Source organism: Lytechinus pictus, chromosome 14 (assembly GCF_037042905.1).
Source record: "Lytechinus pictus isolate F3 Inbred chromosome 14, Lp3.0, whole genome shotgun sequence".
Lineage (NCBI taxonomy): Eukaryota > Metazoa > Echinodermata > Echinoidea > Temnopleuroida > Toxopneustidae > Lytechinus > Lytechinus pictus.
Genome location: NC_087258.1, coordinates 28,677,284 through 28,703,731, shown reverse-complemented (window position 1 = coordinate 28,703,731; position 26,448 = coordinate 28,677,284). Strand labels below are relative to the sequence as shown.

The 26,448-nt window shown below is 37.4% G+C and overlaps 1 protein-coding gene across 1 annotated transcript in view; it reads right to left on the bottom strand.

Annotated features, from left to right (window-relative positions):
- LOC129276816 (probable tubulin polyglutamylase TTLL2) overlaps positions 1-26,448 on the bottom strand; it is a 68,800-nt gene that overhangs the window by 32,027 nt on the left and 10,325 nt on the right. Inside the window, exons 3-8 of the mRNA XM_064109799.1 lie at positions 18,243-18,446; positions 17,472-17,661; positions 7,866-8,603; positions 6,707-6,825; positions 4,510-4,722; positions 971-1,148 (exon numbers count right to left, since the gene is read on the bottom strand). Of these exons, the coding sequence (XP_063965869.1) occupies positions 971-1,148; positions 4,510-4,722; positions 6,707-6,825; positions 7,866-8,603; positions 17,472-17,661; positions 18,243-18,446 (1,642 nt within the window). The remainder of the gene's footprint in view (positions 1-970; positions 1,149-4,509; positions 4,723-6,706; positions 6,826-7,865; positions 8,604-17,471; positions 17,662-18,242; positions 18,447-26,448) is intronic.

Sequence of the window (26,448 nt, the reverse complement as noted above, 5' to 3'; positions counted from 1 at the left end):
ACCTTTGTATAAGCATCTATCCTGACTCTATCACTGATATCTTTCAAACCTTTGTATAAGCATCTATCCTGACTCTATCACTGATATATCTTTCAAACCTTTGTATAAGCATCTATCCTGACTCTATCACTGATATCTTTCAAACCTTTGTATAAGCATCTATCCTGACTCTATCACTGATATCTTTCAAACCTTTGTATAAGCATCTATCCTGACTCTATCACTGATATCTTTCAAACCTTTGTATAAGCATCTATCCTAACTCTATCACTGATATATCTTTCAAACCTTTGATTAAGCATCTATCATGACTCTATCACTGATATCTTTCAAACCTTTGTATAAGCATCTATCCTGACTCTATCACTGATAACTTTCAAACTTTTGTATAAGCATCTATCCTGACTCTATCACTGATATCTTTCAAACTTTTGAATAAGCATCTATCCTGACTCTATCACTCATATCTTTCAAACTTTTGAATAAGCATCTATCCTGACTCTATCACTGATATTATATCTTTCAAACCTTTGTATAAGCATCTATCCTGACTCTATCACTGATATATCTTTCAAACCTTTGTATAAGCATCTATCCTGACTCTATCACTGATATATCTTTCAAACCTTTGTATAAGCATCTATCCTGACTCTATCACTGATATCATTCAAACCTTTGTATAACCATCTATCCTGACTCTATCACTGATATCTTTCAAACCTTTGTATAAGCATCTATCCTGACTCTATCACTGATATCTTTCAAACTTTTGAATAAGCATCTATCCTGACTCTATCACTGATATCTTTCAAACTTTTGAATAAGCATCTATCCTTACTCTATCACTGATAATATATCTTTCAAACCTTTGTATAAGTCTCTGTCCTGACTCTATCACTGATAATATATCTTTCAAACCTTTGTATAAGCATCTATCCTTACTCTATCACTGATATTACATCTTTCAAACCTTTGTATAAGTCTCTGTCCTGCAGCTTGAACTCTTGTTCTTCTCTGCATAACTTTATTAGAAGCAGCTTCTTCTTCTCGTAATCGATATCTCTCTTGAAGCAGACTGATATCCCTCACTAGATAGATCCCTTTACCTTGGTTCATACCATTTGGTTTGCTGATCCAAATCTCACCTTCTGTCATTTAAAAACAGATACATTTTTTTTAAATTAATGCTGATGAGGAGATAAACAGTAAAGAGTCAAGAGTGATAACATGTAAATAAGATATTACTGATCACCACTTGTGACTGATATCGCTATCTAAATGTATTGTGAGTTGTGATAACATTAGAATGAGATTCTGATCATCACTATAGGCTTTTTACACAAGATTTTCTTAACCCCTGACTATCGCTACTATCCTTAACCTTTACTTTTTTCATTTTCTTTTCACACATGCCAGACTTTCTGCCTAACCCCAGCTAAGGAATGCTTGCTTTTCACATGAAACTCGCTAACCCTGGACTAGTGGTACCTCATGAATATTCACGAGCGCACTGTGGGGCTATATCCAAGATTGCACGAGCTTTGAATCAATTTTGGTTATTTCTAACAGTACCGTCTAGTTGTTTTTGGATCTCCTCATCAGCCCAGAAATTGAGGAAACATCAAACCTCAGCATCGTCCCAATATATTGTTCTTCTAAGCCATGCTTCGAAAAATAATACAACAGATCCAGTGAAATTATATTTGAACCACAGGAATACAATTGACACGAGGTTAAACAATTTGTTGACTTGAACACTAGATCAAGGCTCCCAAAATAATAAAAATAAAAGTGCATATTTCATCGCAAAATTACTTTCATATATCCATTATCTAATATTTAAATGATGATGTATAAAATACAATAAAAGTTTCAATTTCAATTGTATCAAACCGTAGTCTAGACGCCATTATGAAAACTAAATACATGTCGCCTAAAAATAGACTAGTTTGATAATATGTGGATGTCAATGAGGAAAGTAAACATGAATTCCAACTCCCTGACTTGTGGCGCGCGCTTTTTCTCGTCACCCTGTTTGCTGTACATGAATATTCATTAGTGCTTACCTCTGATTGGACACCAGGGCCAGCTCTGTTGCTGAGGCATGAATGGGAGCACCATCCTTGACTTAGCCCACTTTCATTCTACACTAGTGATCTTAACCCTGTACTATCACTCTTAACACCACAATTGTTGGGCTAACCCTGCTATTTTGCAGGGCCAAATAATCCCGTACTAAAGGTAGGGTTAGCCCACTTTGCAAAAATGCTGTGTAAAAAGAAAAAGGGCTAAGTTTAACCCCGTACTATAGGTGGGGCTAAATGGCAATTTAGCCCCACCTATAGTACCAGGCAAAGGCAATTTTAACATGTGTAAAACGGATACTAGTGATTGATAGCACTATCCATCATGAGTGCTGATAAAATTTGGATCTTGGTTAAAGTAAACTGGGTTCAAAAAAAAAACTTTGACACAGGCTAGCTTCAATAATCTTTACTAAGCACATGTCAATAATTAAGAGATTGGTTTAATCACAAATACATGTACATGTAGGCTGTAACCCCACAAATCAATTGGTTCCGGAATCCAAAGTCACAAAATGGCAAAAGAAAGACCAATGAAAATGAGATCAGATAAAACAAACTTATTAGCTTACTTAAGTTCACAGTATAACCATTAGCATGTTTGAATGATTGCCTCAATAACTAAGAAGTTACAGGAAGTTAAAATTAACATTTTGAATACACCTATTGAGGTCAAAGAAGCATAATGCATGAATGGACTCAATAGCAGTCAAGCAAAGAATGAACATATGGTTGAGAGTGAAACCAAAGTTTACAACAAAATGTTCTTCAGTCCAATGAGAATGGGATGGGGATTAAACTATGGATTCAATATTGTGTGTGTCCCCCCTGTGCATCTATGCATTCTGTGCACCTTCTACATGTACAGATGGTCTGCACTAGGCCTCTGATGCAGTCCTGAGGGAGTCTGCAATGAGTGTCTGCCGATAAACTGTTGGTCTCTTCAACCAAACCTGTCCACCCAACTGATCCCACAAATGTTTTGGGCAAGGGGATCAAAAGTCAATTTTTCAAGATGGCATCTGGCGGCCATCTTGGATTCGACCTGAAGATGACCTTATATTGCAAAAATTATAATAGAAATCGATTCTACACACCCCTTAACCCCTAAAAAGAGGCATTACTCATCATTTTCGGGCAATGGGTTCAAAAGTTAGGTTTGTAAGATGGCATCTGGAGGCCATTTTGTATTTATGCAAATTAGCAAAACTGCCCAAACGGCAACTTTGGGCAACCAAGCTGAATTTGTTCTAGGACCCCATAGGAACACGAATCAAGAAAAAAACTTAATCGGAAAGAACACTTCTAGGTTGATGTATTGAGCCTATTGGACTGTCAAATTGACTACTTCGCAAAGGTCTACGCACAGTCTGTTCACTTATTCTGATGTTGTTGCTGGCCAAAAACGGTCACGAACATGCTGCAGCCTGATCCAGTGGTCGTCCCTGTAAAAAGGGTAATTATGTGTCCAACCAACTTGGGGCAGTATTTTACCCAATGCGGGAAGCATATTGTCCAGTAAGGTTAAAAGATAAGCAGCAATTACTCAAGAATGGGTAAAATTTTCAAAACACTGGATAAATAAAAATGTCCTAAAGAAATGCCCAATGTTGGTTGGACATATAATTACCCTCATGGAGCACTTTTACCCAATATTTTTTAGAGTGAATTGGTTTCTGGTCAGTTTCCCTGTTCTTGGATGGTCATTGACGGTTCCAGTCTCAATGTGACGCCTAGCAAGGCGTTGAGCAATCGTCCGGTGGTTTTCACCAAGACTTGATCATTCTGATTGCCCTCAACCGTTGTTCATTACTTAGACAAGTCATTGCGAACTCTGTGAGAAGATGACCATATAACGTGTTGTGATAATGAAATCTCTATGGAAACTATGGAATTGGAGAAAAGGATCCATATTAAAAAAACATTCAACCAAATGGTCATTCTTTGCTTGACTGCTATTGTGTCCATCCATATGGGATGCTTTTTTGGTGTCAACAGGTTTCTTTCTTTTTGTGACATCTGATTCAGAACATTCTTTGATATTAGCTATCCTGTCGGTATCTGTGTGTGGTTGTTTGATTGTTCCAGTAATCTAAAAGTTTGATGTTAACTTCCTGCAGCTTCTTTGTGATTGGGCCAACAAACAAAACATGCCAGTAAATGACATGTGTGAATTTCATTAAACTGGGAAGTTTGTTTAATCCCATCTCATTTTCATTGGTCTTTCTTTTGCCATTTTGTGACTTTGGATTCCGGAACCAATTGCTTCTTTGTGATTAAACCAATCTCTTAATTATTGACATGTGCTTAGTAAAGATTATTTAAGCTAGCCTGTGTCAAAATTTTGTTCATTTTGACTGAGTGGAATTTGTGTAGTGCGCTTGTGAAGTTTGATAAGTTCCTTTTGAAACCAGTTTTTATTTACCTTTGAAAATCTCAAAGAATGCATCTCTATCAGCTCTTAAATCCAAGATGTATGACTCTGGGAAGAACTCCTGTAGTCTGAGACCAAATTTAGATCTACCTACACCTCTTGTCCTGTCACATACTCTCTCATACTCTCTTAATGTGTTAAAGAGGCCAGTCTTGGTTGCTAGGATTGCTCCACAGTTTGGGATACGATTCACTAGTTGTTCTCCTTGAGGGTAACAAAACAGAAAAAGCAATAAGTTTGAAAGGGAAGTTTACCCTGACATTAGTTTATTTGGATAAAAAGATGACACATTTTACTTCCCAACAACATAAACCCCTCAAAAAAGTTCTGCAACTCAATTTTTAGGGATGATATATTTGTTGTTACAGAAGAATAAAATATAAAACTGGAATCATCATTGAAAAGCTTAATTATTTCTCTTTACAATGATGTGCCATCTTCTGTGATTATGTAATCATGGAATGTGCAGTTACCCTGAATATAGGGAAAAGTCATAAAGTGAAATGTTGCAAAATGCGATGTTTTCCAACCAGTCTCCATTTCTTCAGAATTTTGACCATGCAGGCAGGTGACAGTGAATGATTTGTAAAAGTGTCAGTGGTGAATGGTGCTTTTTTAATGAATGAAATCATGCACTTGAATGCTATTCGGGTGATAAAGGGTGTTTCAGATAAAAACTGTAAAAGATTAATCTCTTGCATGATTTTGTGTTTCATTGGAGTGAAAGCTTTCATAAAAATTTAGTAACAATGAAACATCTCATATTTGTTTTTAATTCAACATCCTAAATTTTTTTTAAATGACAAGGTTCAACATTATTCCAGATACATTCAATCCACTGCTGCTTAAATGAGAATACACAATGTGTGGATTTTCAGGCATCAACATCATTCAAATTTGGAAACAATTGGAAATTCGCTATTGGAAAGTACAAATTTTGCAACTTCATTTTTGACATTGCTGCACATTTATCATGTCGCATTCCATTATAACATTAGCATTACAAAAGACACATAAATGTAAAGAATAATATTCATGCTTTCCTATGATACCACTTTTACATATGACTATGGCACACTGAGAAATTTATTACCGCTCCAACTTGAGTTGAAGAACTTTTTTCAGGAGTTTACTTGGTCTGTTTATCAGTTTGAATGTGTTATAGTTACCTGATTAAAATGGTTTCTTTTAGAGGTGTTGTGGCTCAGTGGATACATGTAAGTCTCTGGACTTTGTACCACAAAGTCCGGGGTTCAAATTCCACCACAGCACTCGGGTCCTTTGGCAAGGACCATTTGTCACTCTCCACCTAAGTGTAGTAAATGGGTACCCAGTAGGAAGGAATTCCTTGAATGCTCGAGCATTCGATCAGAATAGCAATGCTAAAAACCGGGTAATTGTATGCAGCGCTTTATAGAAACATGAATTTCTATTATGCACTATACATGTTGCACATTATTATTATCATCATTATGGTTGGAATGTGTTACATTTGATTTCAATACTTGGTTTGAATGTGCACTGGTTAATTTTAATACCTCGTTTGAATATGTTATACATGTACATGTAGTTGATTTTGATACCTCGTTTGAATGTGTTATAGTATACAAATAATGAATGTTTATGAGTGCAATGGACAAAATACTTCATGAGGTGAAAGATGAAATAATCCATTCAACGAGGCGTAGCAGAGTTGAATGGATCATTATTTCATCTTTCACCGAATGAAGTATTCTGTCCATTGCACAAATGAAAAAAACATTCATTATTTGGTTTATATGACACCTAAATTTTTTTTTTTTTTTTTAAATATGAAATTTATGAATTTCAAAGCAAAAGACGCTCATGCAGTGCTAGTTCGGTCTGTTGATTGTTACGTCATTACAACATGCGCACTGCTGGTGCATGCAGCTGCAGTCTCGGTGCGCGAGTGCAATGGAAAAAATCATATGGATCTAAAATTGCACGATGAATGGATCCAAAATTGCACGGTTGATGACGTCATTGCAAAATGGGCCGAATGAACGATATCAATCAACCAATCAAATCACAAGGATCTATCTAGGTGTCATATAATTGATTTTAATACCTGGTTTGAATGTGTTATAGTTGAATTTAATACCTGGTTTGAATGGGTTTTAGTTGATTTTAATACCCGATTTGAATGTGATATAGTTGATTTTAATACCTGGTTTGAATGTGTTATAGTTGATGCTACTTCTAAGTTCTACCCATTTCAACCTGAACTGATCGCTGTGCTTCTCTGTCATTCTATGCCATCCTCTTGCCAATAATACTCCTTCAATTCTGCAGAAGATGATAGTACAAAGGTTCAGATATAAATAAATTTATACCCAGGTGAGGTGAATGGGTACCCGGCAGGATTAATTCCTTGAATGCATGAGCGCTGAAAGGCAGTTCGAGCTAAAGCCGGGGTAATAATGATAACATCACGTCTCGGAATAGAATATTTCTAGATAGATAGCGCTATATAAATGCCTATTATCATTTATTTGTCATTTAGGACTGATCATTATGGAAGTAGCAACAGCTCAACTTCATGGACTTACTCTAGACAAGATAGTATTCATTCTTAAAGGTTAAGTCCATCCCAGAAAAAAATGTTGATTTTAATCAATAAAAAAAATCAAACAAGCATAACGCTGAAAAGTTTATCAAAATTGGACGTGAAATTAGAAAGTTACAATTTAAAGTTTCGCTTATTTTTCACAAAACAATTATATGCACAACTCAATGATATGCAAATGAGAGAGTCGATGATGTCCCTCACTATTTCTTTTAGGTTTTTTTTTGTCTGAATTATACAATATTTAGATTTTTACAGATTTGAAGGACCAACTTGACTTGAATGGTTATACCACATGTTCAGGGATGAATAAAACTTTTTTTTCACAGGACAATAGGGAGAAAATTAGAATATTTCATATTTCATCTAATAAAATACAAAAGAAATAGTGATGTTTTCAGTCTCCTCATTTGCATACGGACCGGGATGTGAATATACTAGTACTGTAATTGTTTTGTGAAATTAAGCTAAACTTTAAAATGTCATACCTTTCTTATTTTACATCAAATTTTTATGAAATTTTCAGTGTATGCTTGTTGGATTTTTCTCTTTTCATTCAAATCAAATTTTTTGGTGTGAACTTGTTGTTTAAAAACATAAACCCTCTCTTGTAATGTAAAATATGACTAAGAATTGGAAAGAAACAAAGTGACTGATGTAGGGTGTAGAGTGCACTGTTACATGTATCTCTCATGACTAACATGAATTAGTTATGTCACAATAAGGGAGCAAGGATTGAGAACTGCTTGAGAATACTTACAATGATACTCCATTATTTCCACCAATATAGAATGCTGGTGATGTATCAAGATGCATTACAGATTTCCTACCACTGGTCTCACCAGGGCTCCTCCTCTCACGTCCCCCTCCTCTTCCTCTTCTCTCTTCAATCCTTCCATCTTTCTTCCTAGACCATGAAAAATCCTTGGTTGTCTTACTTCCTTTACCTGAGCCACCTGGCTCACCAGAAGAACAGGAAGTAGATCTTCCTTTACCTCCCTCTTCATTTGTGTTGTTTGGGTTGTTGTCATAGCAACCATAATCAGCACTTTGGTTGCTGTTATTGTTGTTAGAATTTGGATTATTGAAGGTAGTGTAAGATTCTGAAGTTTGATTCATAATCTTTGTTGAGGCAGGTGTTTGTGATTCACCCTCATCTTCACAATGACAATCTTGAGTATAAGATCCTTGAAATAGTTCATCACCCTCGTTCTTCTCTTCTTCATCAAGAGGAAACTCATCATCAAGTGAATCATTCTCCAGCTCTTCGTGGATGCCATGACAATTATTCTCATTTATTTCCAACCTCAATATCTCCATAGCTTCTGCTACTATCTGGCCGCCATCTTCTTCTTCTTCCTCTTCATCAGCATCACTAGCATCAGCAGCTTCTTCAAATTCATCTTCCTCTTCTTCTTTCCGCTTTCGCTCAATAGAGAAGATAGATTTCTTGCCTGGTTTATATTTGGTTCGAGTCCATGGGTGTTCATCACAGTAGCTACAAAATTATCAATGCAAACATAATTAGCTGTTTATCATACACATATCATCATCACATACTTCACTGACTGTATAGTATTAGAAACTACATGTAGTTATTGAACTAATTAACCATTTGTATTCATAAAGTAGTTTATGTACAATATATTGGAGTAAGTATGATTGTAGTATTTGTAGGTGTACAGTCACCATTCCACATTATCCTCCTACCATCAATATTACTGCCATCATTTAACAGGTGGCACATATAAATGGAAAATATTGTACAAATAACCTGAAACAAGAAACATGACACTCATGGTTCTAACATTCCTAAAATTCAAGTGATTGTGCAGCTAATCATCTCTAGTTCATAAAAGTCCAAACAAATATTAAATTAAAACATTTAACACATGGAATGCCTCTAGCAGTCTCGCCTGCATTACCCGATTCAATATAGCAGCAGTGCTGACTTTGAAAACAACTATTGGAAAAACTATTCTTTAAAAAAAAACACCATTCATGTATAATGAATTATTATGTTCATTAACCCTAAATAACCTTTAACCCTAAAAGAACCGGGTTATTTGGACCCTCTTTGGGGGGGTGCAAGCGCCGCAAAATTTTTCACTTGTAGTGTGCGATATAATCTACTATCTACTATTTTTTTGAAATAATAAGATTTTTCATTTAAAGGTATAGTGTATGATTGGTTCATCTCAGACAAGGGGGGTGAATCAATTGTAAAGATATTATATTCATTAAATATCTATATCAATGCTCTTTTTTATCACTCAAAAGAAATTGGTATACAGTAACTCTTCTGTTTTCATGATATTGAGGGGTGAAATATATATTATTTTTCTTGGCATTTCAATGTTTCTTAACGCCCTCTTGAGTTAGAAAATAAATTTGATATTAGAACGCCGTTTAATTAATTCGAATTCATTATGACATCGTGGGATACTCATATGTCATGGCGCATGCGCAGTATCGACGAATGCTATATGCGGAGCTAGAGCAGAGCATAGAACAATTACACCGGACGCAGTATGCACGATGCGCTGATGGTTAGCCAGCCAGCTAGCTAGCTACGGCTGGCTGCTGATATGGCAGCAGCATGCACTGCACGGTTGCCCTACATGTACATGTAACTTCAGACAAGTTGATAATCGGACGTAAATGACGACGCAAAAGATTGCCCACTACGGCTTACTTTAGGAATTTTATGATATGAACCTGAAAGTGCTCCAAGTCTAAAAGAGATACGAGGAATCCCAGAGAAGGGCAAGGGCTGAGTTTGATTTTTATTCATGTAGGATTGTAGCTCTTTTTTGTACCCTTTCCACATTGTCCCTCCATATAGCTTGGCATGCTATACAGGAACACTGATCGAGACCTACTGACTCCTCAGCCCTCCCAAAAGGGAAGGGGGAGGCAGGAGAGAGGAGAAAGAAAGAAGTAGATTGGTGAAAGAGAATCAGGAGAACGATCAAAAAGGGAATGTGAACACAACATACCCTAATTTAATATTGTTTTAAATCGTTTGTCTTTCCTGAAATCCTGATATTATATAGCGTTTCAGTCAGTTTCAGATTATTTGTTTCCACTCACCAATTACAGAGGAAAAAAAAGTTAAAACAAAAAATTTTAACACTCTAAACAGACGGCCGCCACCATTCTGTCTAGGGCCGAGTATGAAGAAAGGGAAAGAGAAAAACAATTATTTTCAGGGCAGGTTCTACGATATAAAACAGGGCTTCTTAAAGATAAAAACATAAAGGAAAGATGAAAGTTGATAGGACCATGAGGACACAGTATTAAGATGAAAGTAGGAGCAATGCAATGCAACTAGATTGTTCATCGTTTGTTTAGACTGAACTCGTGAGGTCAAAATGTGAGCTGAAAAACCAGCTGTAGGATTTGTTGATGCGAAATACGTAGTGTAGTCTACATCGTGTAGACCGTGATAGTGCGTATGCGACCAACGCATCAGGTTGGCAAATCTATACAAGCAAAGCAGAGGCGTCATGAGCACAAAAAACAAAAACAAGTGGAGCGCCTCTGGCAGTCTCACCTGCATCACGCGATTCAATATAGCAGCAGTGCTAACTTTGAAAACTACTATAAAAAAATTATTCACAAAAAACACTATTCATATAATGATACAATACTAAGTTCATTGACAATAAATGACATTTGACCTTGATCATACGGCCTAAGACTTGTCAGTGATACTTGATTACCCCTATATCCATATTTTATAAACGATATCTATACAATTTGAAAGTTATGACAGCAATCTACACTGTAATAATTACATCCAAAATGGCCAAGGTTCAATGACCTTAAATGACCTATGACTTTGGTGATGTTCAGTGATACTTGATTACTCTTATGTCCAAGTTTTATAAACTAGACGAATACACTTTCAGAGTTATGATGGTTATTCAACAAATACCCCCAACATGGCCAAAGTCCACTGACCTTTGACCTTGGTCAAGTGACCTGAAACTCGCACTGGATGTTCAGTGATACTTGATTATTCTTATGTCCAAGTTCTATGAACTAGACCAATACACTTACAGAGTTGTGATGGTAATTCAACAAATACCCCCAACATGGCCAAAGTTCATTGACCTTAAATGACCTTTGACCTTAATCATGTGACCTGAAACTTGCACAAAATGTTCAGTGATACTTGATTACTCTTATGTCCAAGTTCCATGAATCAGATTCATAAACTTTCAAAGTTATGATGGTAATTCAACAGATACCCCCAACATGGCAAAAGTTCATCAACCTTTGACCTTGGTCATGTGACCTGATATTTGCACAGGTTGTTCAGTGATACTTGATTGCTCTTATGTCCAAGTTTCATGAATCAGATCCATATACATTCTAAGTTATGTTATCATTTCAAAAACTAAACCTTCGGTTAAGATTTGGTGTTGACGCCGCCGGAAAAGCGGCGCCTATTGTCTCATTCTGCTATGCTGGTGAGACAAAAATGGCGGCCAAGCTAGTTCAATACAAAAATGCATTGATTAAAAAAAAATGGTGATTCTATGTTGTAAAGTGCCGTTACGCATGCAAAATCGTGTGCAAATTTTTGAAATGCTAAAAATTACCCGATTCATACTCTACTTTGGTCAAAAAGGGATACTGAGCATTTTAAAATTTTGACGCGCGCATTACCTCTACATGACCTTTGATGGCATAAACAGTTGATTCTTGACCTGAAGTTGATGTGATGTAAATATGGTGGACTTCTGACAATTGATAATGGAGATATGATTGTGAATTTACAAAACATGGAGCCTAGATGATGTCACAATGACCTTTTGACCTCGAACTTGTTTCGTACACATTGCATGATATGTCCACATAACTGATAAAATTTTGATGAAAACTGATGGAGCAGTTTTGTTGATTTTGGTGGAACAAGAAAAGGGTGGAAAAATAAAGAATAACCAAAAAAAGAAAATTCGTAGATTTTGTACGAAATTAATAGTTGATCTGTCGATTGACAGATCACCTAATAACAAGGCAAACGCCAAGCGTTGTCTCGCCTGCATATTGCAGTCATGAAGAGACTGCATGTCAAAACTACATGTATGCTATATGACTTAGATGGACCTCTGTTACGAGTTTGGCGATCCCACCTCGAAACTATAGAAAGTTATTGTGTGTACAACACAGCAGTGCCAGTCATGGAAAGTTCATTGACCTTTGACCTTAATCAAATTCGGCTCACATTTGAACTTGACCTGCACCTTCAAGAGATGGACCTCTGTTATGAATTTGGCGATCTCACCTCGAAGCTATAGAAAGTTATTGTGTGTACAACACAGCACAGTGCCAGTCATGGAAAGTTCATTGACCTTTGACCTTCTTCAAATTCGACTCATATTCGAAATTGACCTGTGCCTTCAGGAGATGGACCTCTGGTATGAATTTGGTGATCCTACCTCGAAGATATAGAAAGTTATTATGTGTACAACACAGCACAGTGCCAGTCATGGAAAGTTCATTGACCTTTGACCTTATTCAAATTCGACTCATATTCGAACTTGACCTGTGCCTTCAGGAGATGGACCTCTGGTATGAATTTGGTGATCCCACCTCGAAGATATAGAAAGTTATTATGTGTACAACACAGCACAGTGCCAGTCATGGAAAGTTCATTGACCTTTGACCTTATTCAAATTCGACTCATATTCAAACTTGACCTGTGCCTTCAGGAGATGGACCTCTGGTATGAATTTGGTGATCCCACCTCAAAGCTATAGAAAGTTATTGGGTGTACAAAGTTATTATGTGTACAACACAGCACAGTGCCAGTCATGGAAAGTTCATTGACCTTTGACCTTATTCAAATTCAACTCATATTCGAACTTGACCTGTGCCTTCAGGAGATGGACCTCTGGTATGAATTTGGTGATCCCACCTCGAAGCTATAGAAAGTCATTGGGTGTACAACACAATTGTTGACGACGACGCCGACACCGGAAATACGCAGGCGAGACAAAAACATGTATGTATATATAATAAAAATAAAAAACTTTAGAATAAATTAATGAGAATAGCCCTTTTTCTTCCTTTCATAAGCACCCTTTTCCCTCCCTCCATACCCTGGAGAAATAGAGAAACATTACAGAGAAATGAAGCAAACATGAAAGCAAGGAAAGCAGTCAGACCTTGCTTTCAATTCCCCTTTTTATTGGGAATCACATCCCCCCTAGGCCTATACGTTTTCATATTATCATGACAAAGTGAATGCGATTTGCTATCCTATCCCATTATGCATGCTCACTTGATAATCATTATACATGTAAGCAAGTTCCAGGGCATGCGAAAATCAAAAGAGATTATACAAAATTGCTATTCGTCTAAAAATCAACGACCCCCCCCCTTCTCTCTCTCTCGGAACCTCACACTCTGCCCAGATATCCATAACATCACAATTATTATGATGGTCATTTCAAGAAGCTCCTTGGTTGTTTCCAAATTGTTTGTATTTGCATTTGAGGACTGCACAAATGTACACGCTTTTACAAGAAATGCAAGAAAAAGTAGCAAAAGAAACCCGTAAAGAAACTCTCATGCATTAACGGTCAATTGACTCCGCCGTTCAAACCGTACCTAGCCGGCCCGTGCGTACACGTGGAACGTACAGATCGGCACTTTATGAATATTCATGAGAAGGCATTTATGTCATTTAGTCTCAAGGTGGCGCTCTTCATTTGTGATCTCTGCTGTAAGAAATACTCAAAATAAAGCTCACTTCGCAAAATTTCTCATCTATATATATTTTTTGGAGAATAAAAACAGTTCTTTCTGGCCAATGCAATACATTGTATGGACTCAGAGCTTGTTTATGAATATTGTGGAAAGCAAGGAGTGAAATTTGAAAGAAAGTTTCAAAATAAACCAATGTCACAATTTACCTTTAATGAATTAATTATGCTTATTCATTCATGAAAATTCAGTTGAAAATTTTCCTGTGGGGAATTTGTGAAAAATGTAGAGAGGGGCAGAATCTGCCCCCCCCCCCGGCCCATTTCGGATAAATCTTGATCATGTGACCGAAGACTTGTGCAAGACAACCAGTGATACTTGATTACCTTATGTCCAGGGCCGTCGCTAAAGAGGGGGGTGTGGGTGCTTAAAAAGTTTCCCTTTGGGTCAGTATATAAAAAATTTTAGCTCGCGCTTCTCGCTCGCATAATTTTTTTTATTGAAATACACAGCTTATGTCATTACATACGCGGATTCTGAGTTTGTTTATATAAAAACGTGTGAAAATGTTAGATTTTCAAGTAAAAAAATCCAAAGTTGTCAGCTCGCGTTTCTGTACCGACAGTAAAAGTATGTCCCGGTTTAAGGTCTAAATCTCCAAAATAAAATTTCATCTCGGGCTTCGCTCACATTATGTATTCAGTGAGATCCGTATCTTCTCCACACTTTTCCTTCATGTTGGATAGTTGGGATAGTGAACACGATATCAGCCTACCAGTGAACGCCCATATATCCGTCACCCTGAAGCCATGTGACTAAAGGTCAGGTGATCTTTTAAGAATGACATCACCTTTCTAGTATGTGTAGGGATATCTAGTCGATAATTTCAGTCAAGATTGGTATTGATTTCAGAAGGTTTTAGCATAAAAAATTGCCAAAATATGCCACTCTACTGTGGTGGCTCGTGTGGCATGTGCGGTAATACACGGTGTAATACGCAACGAGTTACGTGTTATGGGGAAACTATTGATAAATCTGAGTATAGCCAAAACAGTGATTATGGCCAAAAACAGACACTAAAGTTGATATTTCTGTAGACTAGGTCTACAAGAAGCCAAACAACTTCAGCTGGGCCGGTCCGGGACTAACGGGAGGAAGATGCCGTTGGGGTTCGGTTCATGGGAGTTTGTGAATGTGGTTGATACGTGCAAATAATCCGGGTATGGGTCATGGCCGCCCCTAATAATTTAGGGTTCAAAGGTTTAAAGGTTCCATTTTTGAGTCAGTAAATCAAATATTTCCGCTCGCGCTTCGCACATTTATTGAGAAACACAACTTGATCAATTACAAATGCGGAATCTCAGATTGTTCTTTCTATAAACATGTGTAAAAATGTTTAGTTTTCAAATCAAAATATCAAAAATATTACGCTCGTGCTTTGCACTTGCATCATTAAATCAATCCACTTTCTTTTTATGATTATAAAACCTACATGGAATGTCTGAATATTGGAGACTGAACCTGCATATGTACATTCTGTATTCTATGGAAAACATGTGTAATAGCAAAATCATTCAGTCTAAAAAACAAAAAGTCGCACTCGATTAACTGGTTTGATTAGATACCCATCGGTGTTCAATTGCAAAAAGTATTTAGAATGTCCAATTTTCAGGTTGTAAAATAAAAAAATTTAAGCTCGCACTTCGCACTCGCATCATTCATAGACATACCCTTTATTTTCATGATTACAAAAACTGCATAGGATAGTTCGTAAGAGGTCCCTTTTGGGTTATTAACTCTTAAAGTGCCATGAACACATATCTGTGCATCCACTGGAGTGCCACGAACACACTTTCGTGCAATGGTCATACAGCTATTGTTATGCCTATTGCATTTTGAGGAGTGCATTGCATGCATGAGTGATTCCATTGTTCAGTTTAGCTTATGGTCAAGAGGTTTAACATTGTCTCAGGAGTGATTCCTTTTTTTATAAATAAAACAATTAAATATAGACTCTTTGAAAAAAAAAAGGCACTCGCTGATTACAGTAAATGGCACATTAAGAGTTAAATCAAAATTTTCAGCTCACGCTTCGTGCTCGCATTACATTTATTGAGATACAAAGCTTGTTTGAAAAGATACCCATCATGTTCTTGATTCCAGAAAGTGTTTAAAATGTTGTCTCCCAACCTGTGAAAATGACCCGAAATATCACGATTTGCTAGGGCACGCAACAGAATTGTATCAAAAGTTCATTGTGAAAAAACTGGGATGGAATACCATTTGTCATAAGAGTCTTGCATGTAAATTTTAATACTGACCTCAAAATGACCTTTGACCTTACCATGTGACCTCCGGACACAATAATATGCAGGTCTCCTAAGTACACCTACAACACAAGTTTGCTTGAAAAGTGACTTGCAGTTGCGGAGTTGTGTGTCATACGAGTCTTGCATGTAAACTTTAACGTTGACCTCAAAATGGCATTTGACCTTACCATGTGACCTCTGACTTCAGCATAACATGCAGGTTGCGGAATTGTGTGTCATATGAGTCTTGCATGTAAACTTTAACGTTGACCTCAAAATGACCTTTGACCTCACCATGTGACCTCCAACTGCAGCATTACATGCAAGTCCCCTAAGTCCATCTACCATCCAAGTTTGGTTTAAAAGTGACAAACGGTTGCTGAGTTATGTGTCATAATGTTTGTGACGGACGGACCGACGACATTTGGATCCCTTAGTCTCGCCTTCATCTCTAGTGGGCGAGACAAAAAGAAAAAAAAAATCAGATTTCGGCTGCCGTGACAGGGAAAATGTGAATGAAAATAGTTAGCCGCCCACTCCTATTGATAAAAGCTACATGTAGATCTGCCCTTGGGTATGACGAAAGAAAATGTGACTGAGGAGAATGGTGAACTCTACCATGACTCATGGCCATCGCTACCGATATTTGTCGGTAATCAGGGCCTCCGCACCCCCTACTGGAAAAGGCCTAGCGACGCCCCTGCTTATGACCACATTTCATAAAAAAAGATCCATAAACTTTTTAAGTTATGATAGCAATTCAACAAATATTCTCAACATGGCCAAAGTTCATTGACCTTAAATAACTTTTGACTTTAGTCATGTGACCTGAAACCCACATAGGATGTTCAATGATCCCACCCATAGGTGCATTACATGTACATGCCGCCATGCAGAGAAAATTTGCAGGCACAACACATGCAACTCTCTCCCTGAGCTGATCCTTCCACTCTTTTTGAGATTCTGGAGTCCAAATGAAACACTTCCAAGGGATTGGGCGAAATTTGATACTTTGACGAAATCTCAAATCTAATTAAATTGTTCCATTTCACTTACCGATTGATGTAAAGTCTCTATTGTGACTTTGAACCTGACTTTTGAATTAAAAATATTCTTCCTCGCTGTTGACGTCAGTGCTTTGGACTTTTGGTTGCTATTTCCAAGCTTAGCTTAGCTTTTCAGCAGTCTCTCTTAAAGTCCAACTTATTGAGTGTGATGAACACAGTATTATTCATCATTTTTTATTACTCTGAGAAATTACACTGTACAAGATATCTTACATATCATTGTTGAAAATAGAAATAAATGAATGAAATGAAAGAAACCGATTAAATTACCTTTTACATATTCCTTGCAGCCATGTATCAATGGACTTGAAGTGGTAGACCATACTGTGATAAGACTTGGAATCAAATTGATAAGAATCAAAGATTTGAACTTTTCCCTTCTGCCACCGTGCTCCAATGGTTTTAGGACCATCACCTAACCATACTTCCACATGAACCATATCATGCTTCTGCTTCTTAGCTTGAAAATAAAAAAAATAATGTAAAAAATGAGTAACATACAGGGTACAGAAGAGAAAGGAAACGGGTTTCTCATTTATTTCTGCCCAATAGGAAGAACAGAGCTATTATACCAATGGCTCCGAATAGAGTGATCCATCCGAATCTTTTTAAGTTTATGTATTCATTTTTAATATTTTGTACAATGTATTTTGCCGTGATTTTTATACTGTAAAAAAAACCAAACCAAATGATTTATGATATTTCAGCAAAATCTTCATAATTTTTTCATGTATTTATTGCACACGAATGAAAGCTGTCAGAACTGACAAGTTATCTTTATCTGAGGGTTAGCAATCAGACATGTGCTTCAATAAAAACAAAGGAAAGTTGTCTGATATGGCGACTTGTCAGATGACAATTGTTGCTGATATTCCTCCCATCAAGTATTTTTTTGTCATATCGAAATGATTGACTAATTCATTTTTCGGAAAACAAATTTCTTTCTTATTACATCACTAATTGATATTCACACACTTTAAGATGCAACAATCTCGAAATAAAGAAAAATAGAAAAGCAGATAAAAAGTACATTTTGCTTACATTTCTCATTGAAGTAGGTGCCTGAGATAAAGACTAAGTCACCAGGTTTCATCTCTTGTTGTGTGATTGTAAGAGGTAGAGTATCATATTGGTAGGCTTGGTTCCAGCTACCAACCTTGAAACCAAAATCTCCTTTTAAATCTAGCAAGACCCTCCTGACAAGACCACAGCAGTCTAAGAATAATGGAGCATCATACTCAGGAGCTACAAAAGGAATAACAAAATAGTTTGTACACTTTGTATTCAACTCACAGAAATTGTTTTGATTACATATACATCCCCAACACATCTTTATAATACATATCACCAAGATCTATTTATTAGATCTTCCAAGTCTGCTCTTTTCATATTTTACAACCTCTTACCCATACTGACATCATAGACCTCGTTCTCATTAACGCCCTAAAACTAGTAAAATACTGGAAACTAGTTTAACGTATGATGAGAACGGTCGAAGCGGTCTTGAAAGCGATCTTCCATCCAGTTCGGAAAACCACCTAGCGATGTAGTTTTCAAGATCTCTTTGCCTCGTTAAACTGGTTTTAGCGTAAGTGAAGACACAACCGTTCTAAGGGAAGCGATCTTCGCACATTTTGAGCGCGCTACTCCACACACTGTGTGTAGAATGTCTACAATGTCTACGTCGCAGTTTTGAATTTTGCGTGAAATATGTCACCCAACTGAGAGCGTTTCCATAGCAACATGACCACTTTTTATGTAAGTGGTTTTGAAAACCTCTTTCGGCTGATCAAATTAGAACGCTAGCGAAACGATCATCCCAACTGGTTTCCTGAATCTGTTTCCAGTAACCTAATTTTTGAAAGTATGAGAACGGTGTCTAAGCCTTGAACTCAATTCCAATTATTCAATTTCAACTTTATTTCAAAAGCGATAAATAAAAAAAATCAAAGAGAGTAAAAAAAAAAACCTTTACATCTCACACATTGTCAATTTAATTTTGATTAAACAAGTGAAAAGGCTCTGGCAGTTCACCTGCTTTACGCAATTCAATATTTACTTTGAAACAAATAAGATGAATGATACAAAAAATACCATTCTGATTCATATGATAATAATACTAGGTCAATGACTCTAAATGCCCTTGAGCTTATTTGACCTAAGGCTCGTGCAAAACGATCACTGATACTTGATAACTTATACATGTATGTCCATGTTTTACAAACTAGATAGATACACTTTCACTTTCTTCTTCGCCATGGAAACCTTCAGAAGTTATAAACTTTCAAAGTTATGATGGCACACCATCGTCAAAGTTCATTGACCCTAAATGACCTTTGACCATAATCATGTGACCTGAAACTCCTGGAGGTGAATTATAGTGATACCTGATTATTATGTATTAATATATTATTATGTAGAATTAAAGCAGAATTTTCATGAACTAGATCCATTTACGTTCATAATTGTGATGGCATTTCAAAAACTTTTACCTCAGGTTAAGATTTCAATGTTGATATCCCTAACAAGGTGTAAGTTAATTGACTCTAATTGACCTTTGACATTGGTCAGGTGACCTGAAACTCATACAAGATGTTAAGTGATATTGATTACTCTTACATGAAATAGGTCCATATTCTTTTTTAAAACCCTGTTTAGATCTGTCTCTCTAGTGTCACACTAGACAATCCTCTGGAAGAAACACTGCATGAAATTCCTTTTCAAAACACAAGGTACACATGCGAGGACCATTTAGATAAGAACAAACGTCTGCGGTAATCGCAAGATGCACTGTGATCGTACCTATTCCAGTGAGGGGGAAACACTCGCTCAATCAATTCTGAAACCTTTCTATTTTTTCATCTTTTCCAACAATTCCTATGTATTTTTCTGGTTTTATTGTTATCTTCTTTTTTTCTATAAATTTTCATGTATCTCCTTGTTTTAATATTTTCATCTTTTATTAATTCTTAATCTTATGTATATTTTGTTCTCTCCTTCTGTTTTCTTCTTTATGATTTCTCACGTATTTCTATAATGTTTTGATTCTTCTTTCACTCTTTTCTGTCAAATCTTATGTATTTCTATTTTTCAATTCTTCTCTTCTCTTTTCTTCAATTATGTATTTCATTGTTTTGAGTTTTCTATCATATTTCCTTGTATCAATTCTTTTGTATTTCTTTGTTTTAATTTTTTTTTCATATTCTCTTCTATTTTTCTTTCATATTTTCTTTTATCAATTCTTATGTATTTCTATGTTTTAATTTTCTTGCATCTTTTTTCTATAAATTCTTAGATATTACTATGTTTAAACTCTTCTTTTCAATCTTTTCTCCTATCAATTATTATGCCTTTCTTTGTTCTATTTTCTTTCATCACATTTTCTTCTAATCAATTCTTATGTATTTTCTAGTTTTAATTCTTTCATCACCTATGGTATGGCATTTATGGTTACACTTCGTAATTCCGAAGGTTCTTTATTCCGAAGGTTCGTAATTCCGGAACACGTAAATTGCCTATACCTCGATGTTCGTTAATCCGAAAACGTAAAATGGTTCGTAAATCCGAAAACAAAATAAGGTTCGATGTTCCGAAGGTTCGTTAATCCGAAAACGAAATAAGGTTCGTTGTTCCGAAGGTTCGTTAATCCGAAAACGAAATAAGGTTCGTTGTTCCGAAGGTTCGTTAGTCCGAAAACGAAATAAGGCTCGTTAATCATTAGTTTTCGGACTAACGAACCTTCGGAATTACGAACCTCACTTCGATTTCGGACAAACGAACCTTCGGAATTACGAACCTCACTTCGATTTCGGACTAACAGACCTTCGGAATTACGAACCTTCGGAAATACGAACCTTCGGAATAACGAACCTTCGGAATATCTGAACCTTCGGAATAACGAAGCTTCGGAATTACCAATGTATGCGGGCATTTATTAAGTCATGCATCGCAGTCACAAAGACTGAATTGCACATGGATATACAATATTACAAATGTACAGTCTCAAAACAGTGAAAAAGTACACATATATCAAAGACTGAATGCGATAAATTACATACTACCGCATATTAAACCATACATATATTTACGATAAAAGAGTAATGTAAAACACACCCATAATTAAAACAAAGAAGACGAAAAAGAAGAAGAGGAGGAGGAGGAGGAGGAGGAAGAAAAAGAAGAAGAAAAAAAGAAGAAGAAAAAAAAAGAAGAAGAAGAAAAAGAAGAAAAGAAGAAGAAAAGAAGAGGAAGAAGAAGAAAAAAAAAGAAGAAGAAGAAGAAGAAGAAAAGAAAAACAAGGCAAAAGCGATTTTGTGTCTCGCCCACTTTTTTTTCATTGTCTTTTCCTCCTTCTTCTTCCCCTTCTCCTTCTCCTTATTTTTCTTATTCTTCTTCCCCTTCTAATACCCCTTTCATATTGCGCTTTTCACCGGTGAAAAGGCCAGTATGAAAGCAAACCGGAGAACTTCTCCTCTTTAATGACGTCAGAGGTCAATTTTTTTTCTCTCCCGAAGTCCCCTGTACTGAGATTCCGCGCGCGATAAGTTGCAAGCTCAGCTGAATGCTATGGCTAAGTAGATACCCTCGAACATATTTTTTTTTTACTAACAATATTTATCAAAAAGCACTTTTTACATGTATAAAATGCGCTAAAATATAAAAACAAGGTGATATTGTTTGTTTTTCTCGTAATACTTCCAAAATATGTTGTAATTAATTTTTTTATACCTTTTTGTAATAGGTAAGAAGTAATGTTTACAATTGTCTTTCGTTTTGTTCTGCAATCGCCCGTTGACTTTCGCCGGGGAAGAAATGGCAGTGCGAAAGGGTACATTTTTTTCTTCGCCGGGGAAGTGAGGAATGCGAGGCGGAGAAGTTCGCCGGCGAAGTTTGCCGGTGAAAAATGAAGAGGGCGAGACTTAAGGATCCAAATGTCGTCCGTCCGTCACAAACCTAATGACACATAACTCCACAACCGTAAGTGGCTTTTCAACCAAACTTGGATGGTAGATGGACTTGAGGGACCTGCATGTTATGCTGCAGTCCGAGGTCACATGGTAAGGTCAAAGGTCATTTTCAGGTCAACGTTAAAGTTTACATGCAAGACTCTCTTATGACACCTAACTCTGCAACCGTAAGTCACTTTTCAACCAAACTTGGATGGTAGATGGACTTGGGGGACCTGCATGTTATGCTGCAGTCAGAGGTCACATGGTAAGGTCAAAGGTCATTTTCAGGTCAACGTTAAAGTTTACATGCAAGACTCTCTTATGACACCTAACTCCGCAACCGTAAGTCGCTTTTCAACCAAATTTGGATGGTAGATGGACTTGGGGGACCTGCATGTTATGCTGCAGTCAGAGGTCACATGGTAAGGTCAAAGGTCATTTTCAGGTCAACGTTAAAGTTTACATGCAAGACTCTCTTATGACACCTAACTCCGCAACCGTAAGTCGCTTTTCAACCAAATTTGGATGGTAGATGGCCTTAGGTATAAGGTAAAATTTCAAATTGTGCTTTGTGGTTTGGCAATCATGAAAACACAGGGATAAAATTCATTTCAAAATTTCAATAAGACATGTTTTGAGATAGAATTGTTATTTAGTGACCATGGCCACAATCGTAGCATGGATGGAGGATGAAGGCGGCCTGCAGGGCGACTCAAGTGTGCCGAGTGAAGAAGCTTCTAAAATATAAAGACAACTCGCCCGACGGGCACAGTGAATGTGTCGACCATAACCCACTCCCACACGAAGAGGAAGCGGCGGAGACGCCCGCAAGCTTGACCCACAGAGGGCAGTCTATCAGATAGACTGTTTGACCTCGGCCAACGGCCTGGCGCCATACAGCTTGGTGTGAACTCGCCTACCCGGCAGGGTGGGTGCGCCCAGGAGGCAGGCATAGAAATGCCGACGGAAGAGAAGCCTGCGGCTTGAAACAAGCCTGAACGCACGTACACAGAAGACAATCTTAAGAGCTAGAGATATGCGGCTGTTACTTTCCTCCAAGTGGTGCTTACCCGACCGGGAAAGACTCGGGGAACAAGCTGTGAATGTCAACAGGAGGGATATCTAGCATTTAAATAGCCGACTCCCTCCAGGTGTTCGGTGCGGCTGTAGACAAGGGTAATCACAACCACAGCACACCGGGCAGTGAAGGCATAGCGATTACTAAGTATAGGAGAACTATCAATCGCCATGAAATTCAGCTCCGATATTTGTGCTCATAAGCTCGACAGAGCTACGAGACAATAATGAGCCATACCGCTGAGCGGTAATGGTGCTCATAGCGGAGAGTCGCCCTCTCTACAGTGGCGGCCACTGTAGAACGGGTGTCTATATACTAGCCCTGACTCTAACCTTACATGGAAAGAGTAATTATAATAATAGCCAATTTTTATAAAGCGCTTTTCCCAGAATGGCTCAAAGCACGTTACAGCATATTATTACCCTGGTCATTAGATTCATTTCAATCCCGCACGAAAAGTGCACAATTTCCACTCCCTGGGGAGCATTCCTTGCTTTCATCGCAGCCCAGCCATCGGTTACCGAGAGCTTGCCGACATGTTGGGGCTGAGAGCCATATGTTGGAAGCACCTGCATAGTAACGGGGGTCACCATGCAGGTGAGCAGGCCAGCGATTCAATAAAGGGTTGGCGGGAGATGGCAGGTACGTGTCTGCTTGAACCGCACGGTGCTTAACACGGCGGCTGAAGCTGACAGGGAGCGTGGGGGAGATGACCCACACTGCTCAGGGGGGCAAAAGTGGACACAAGAGACAGGGGGGACGTGATATCTCGCATGAGAAAAGTCACCCAAATCTGATCAAGCCGTTCAGGCATATGGACGCAATTCCACGGTTCCACCTTCTTGGGCACGTGGACGCGATTCCATGGTTCCACCCTGATCAGATTATCATAAGTTTGATGGTGTTGAGCTCATGTGTCTCTAGCGACTAGGGGCTGGTAGCCCTTTGCTGATGCTCCCCGACGGAGAATGACAAAGCATCAAGCCTAGTCTGTGCCGGGGAAAGAGTCCCACACTCTTAACCAAAAATACCATGTCTGGTTCTTTCCAGCGGCAGGCTTGGAGTCATCAAGAGAAGAGTCGAAAGAGCTCATCTACCTGGTAAGTTCTTAACCTGAAAGAACAAAAGGAGGGGCGAAAACAGAGAAAGGGCGGAGGGGGGGGGGTGGGCAAACACGACCAACTTCTTAACATTGAGTCCGAAGACAAAAATAAGAAGGTCAGGAGAGAGATAAAAAAAACAATTTTTTTTTTAATTATTAATTACACGAGACAGGATGTAAATTAATAAAAAAATAGAAAACGTCTAAGTCCAAGACGAAGAACAGGATCAGCTAAGAAAAAAACAAACAAGGTTTTTTTTTTTTACAAGAAGTCGAAAAAGTATCAGGAGGAAGGCAGCTCATCTGAGAGACAGACGTAAAAAACTTACTTTCCTTAAACTGGAAAGCCAAAACACTAATTAGCGAGAACAATGAATGCTAATTAAAAGATCAGGGAGGCTTCCCAAAAATTTAAAGATTTAAAGACAAAATTAATCAAAATTGATTAATAATTAAGAAATTAATTAACTAATTAAAAGAACAATGGAACAAAAGGTTGATTGAAAAATGAAGGGAACAATCAACCAACTCAAATCAAGAACAACAACAAAGTTGAAAACAAGTTTGAGAAAGAAACAAAGGACGACACTCCTACCTGTCCAACGTAGCCTAAGCTGTGGAGAGGAGGAATAAAAATAAATTAAATTCAAGACGAAGCAAAAAGGAGCAAGTCAAGAATTATAAAGAATAAAGGAAGCGTCAGACCAACGCCCGCGGCTCTCAGGAGAGCGCGGAGCTGCGGGGAGGGGAAGCAGAGGCGACCCGTCTGTTCGGAACTTACAATTATTATTGGAAGAAAACGTGAAAAAATCACGAAGGCTCCGGGCAGAGGGGTATAAAAGGAAATCAATCTAAGACCGAAAGAAAAAAGATTAAAATAAGGAAGAAATGCAAAGATAAAAATGCCAAAAGAACATGCTATAATTGCGAATTTGGGAGTGTATTTACTGTAGCTAACGTCTGATCAGGGGGGGCAGGCGAAAGTAAAAGAGGAAATGGACGCCAATTTACGCGATGATCTTGGGATAGTGCGTACGTAGGGAGATGCAGCGCGCGCAGGAAAAATTGCGTAATTTTATTCGGCGTGCAAGTTAATCGTCATGAACTAGCAAATCAAATGAATATATATCCCAGTTATTGACAGTAAATTTTGTTCTCTCCTTCCATTTTCTTCTTGATTTCTCATGTATTATGTATTACATAACGAACCGGTGTGTTGGCTCAGTTGGTAGAGCGTTCGTTTCACAACCGGGAGGTTGGGGGTTCAAGCCCCGGCCGCGTCAGACCAAAAGACGTTAAAAGATGGGAGGTGCTGCTACCCTAATTGGCGTTTAACGATTAAAGGGATAGAGCCTTGTCGATCTGGCACTGCACAGCGGCTGCCGGGCCCACGATCAATTGGGCAAAGCAAATTTTTGGAGTATTTCATTTCATGTCTATTTCGAACAATAAAATATAGATTTTCAGCATCACTTTTTTTTTCATCATTTCTATGTGTTTTAATTCTTCTTTCTGTATTTGTTTGTTTTTTCTTTTTAATTTTAGTTCTGTTTATTTTAATGTTTAAACTAAATTCTTATGTATTTCTTTGTTCTGTTTTTTCTTCTTTCTTTATTCTATCGATTATTGTGTATTCTGTTTTAATTCTTCTTTCTTTTTTCCACGAAATCTTATGTATTTCTTTGTTTTCTCCTTTCGTTTTTTTTCTAAAATTTATCATGTATTTCTTTGTTTTCTTTTGTCATCTTCTTAATCAATTTTCTTATGTATATTGTTTATAATTTCGTCTTGATTAATCTTTCATTTTTTCTTCTCTTTGTTCTTTTTGTCTATGAAATCTTATGAATTTCTTTGTTTTCCCCTTCTTCCATTTTCTTTTCTATAATTTCTCATTTATTTCTCTGTTTCATTTCTTCTTTCATCTTATGTATTTCTTTGTTAAATAATTACATCTTGATTCATCTTTCATTTTTTCTTCTATTCTTTGTTTTTTCCTTTGGTAAACGTCAGTCTAGGGAGAAAGTGTGCGCTGCTCAATGATCGAGACAATGTGCTCAGATAAAGGACTTCCGTTTTCTACGCCGCGTTTACGTCGTGATCGATTAGATCTACAGTCCA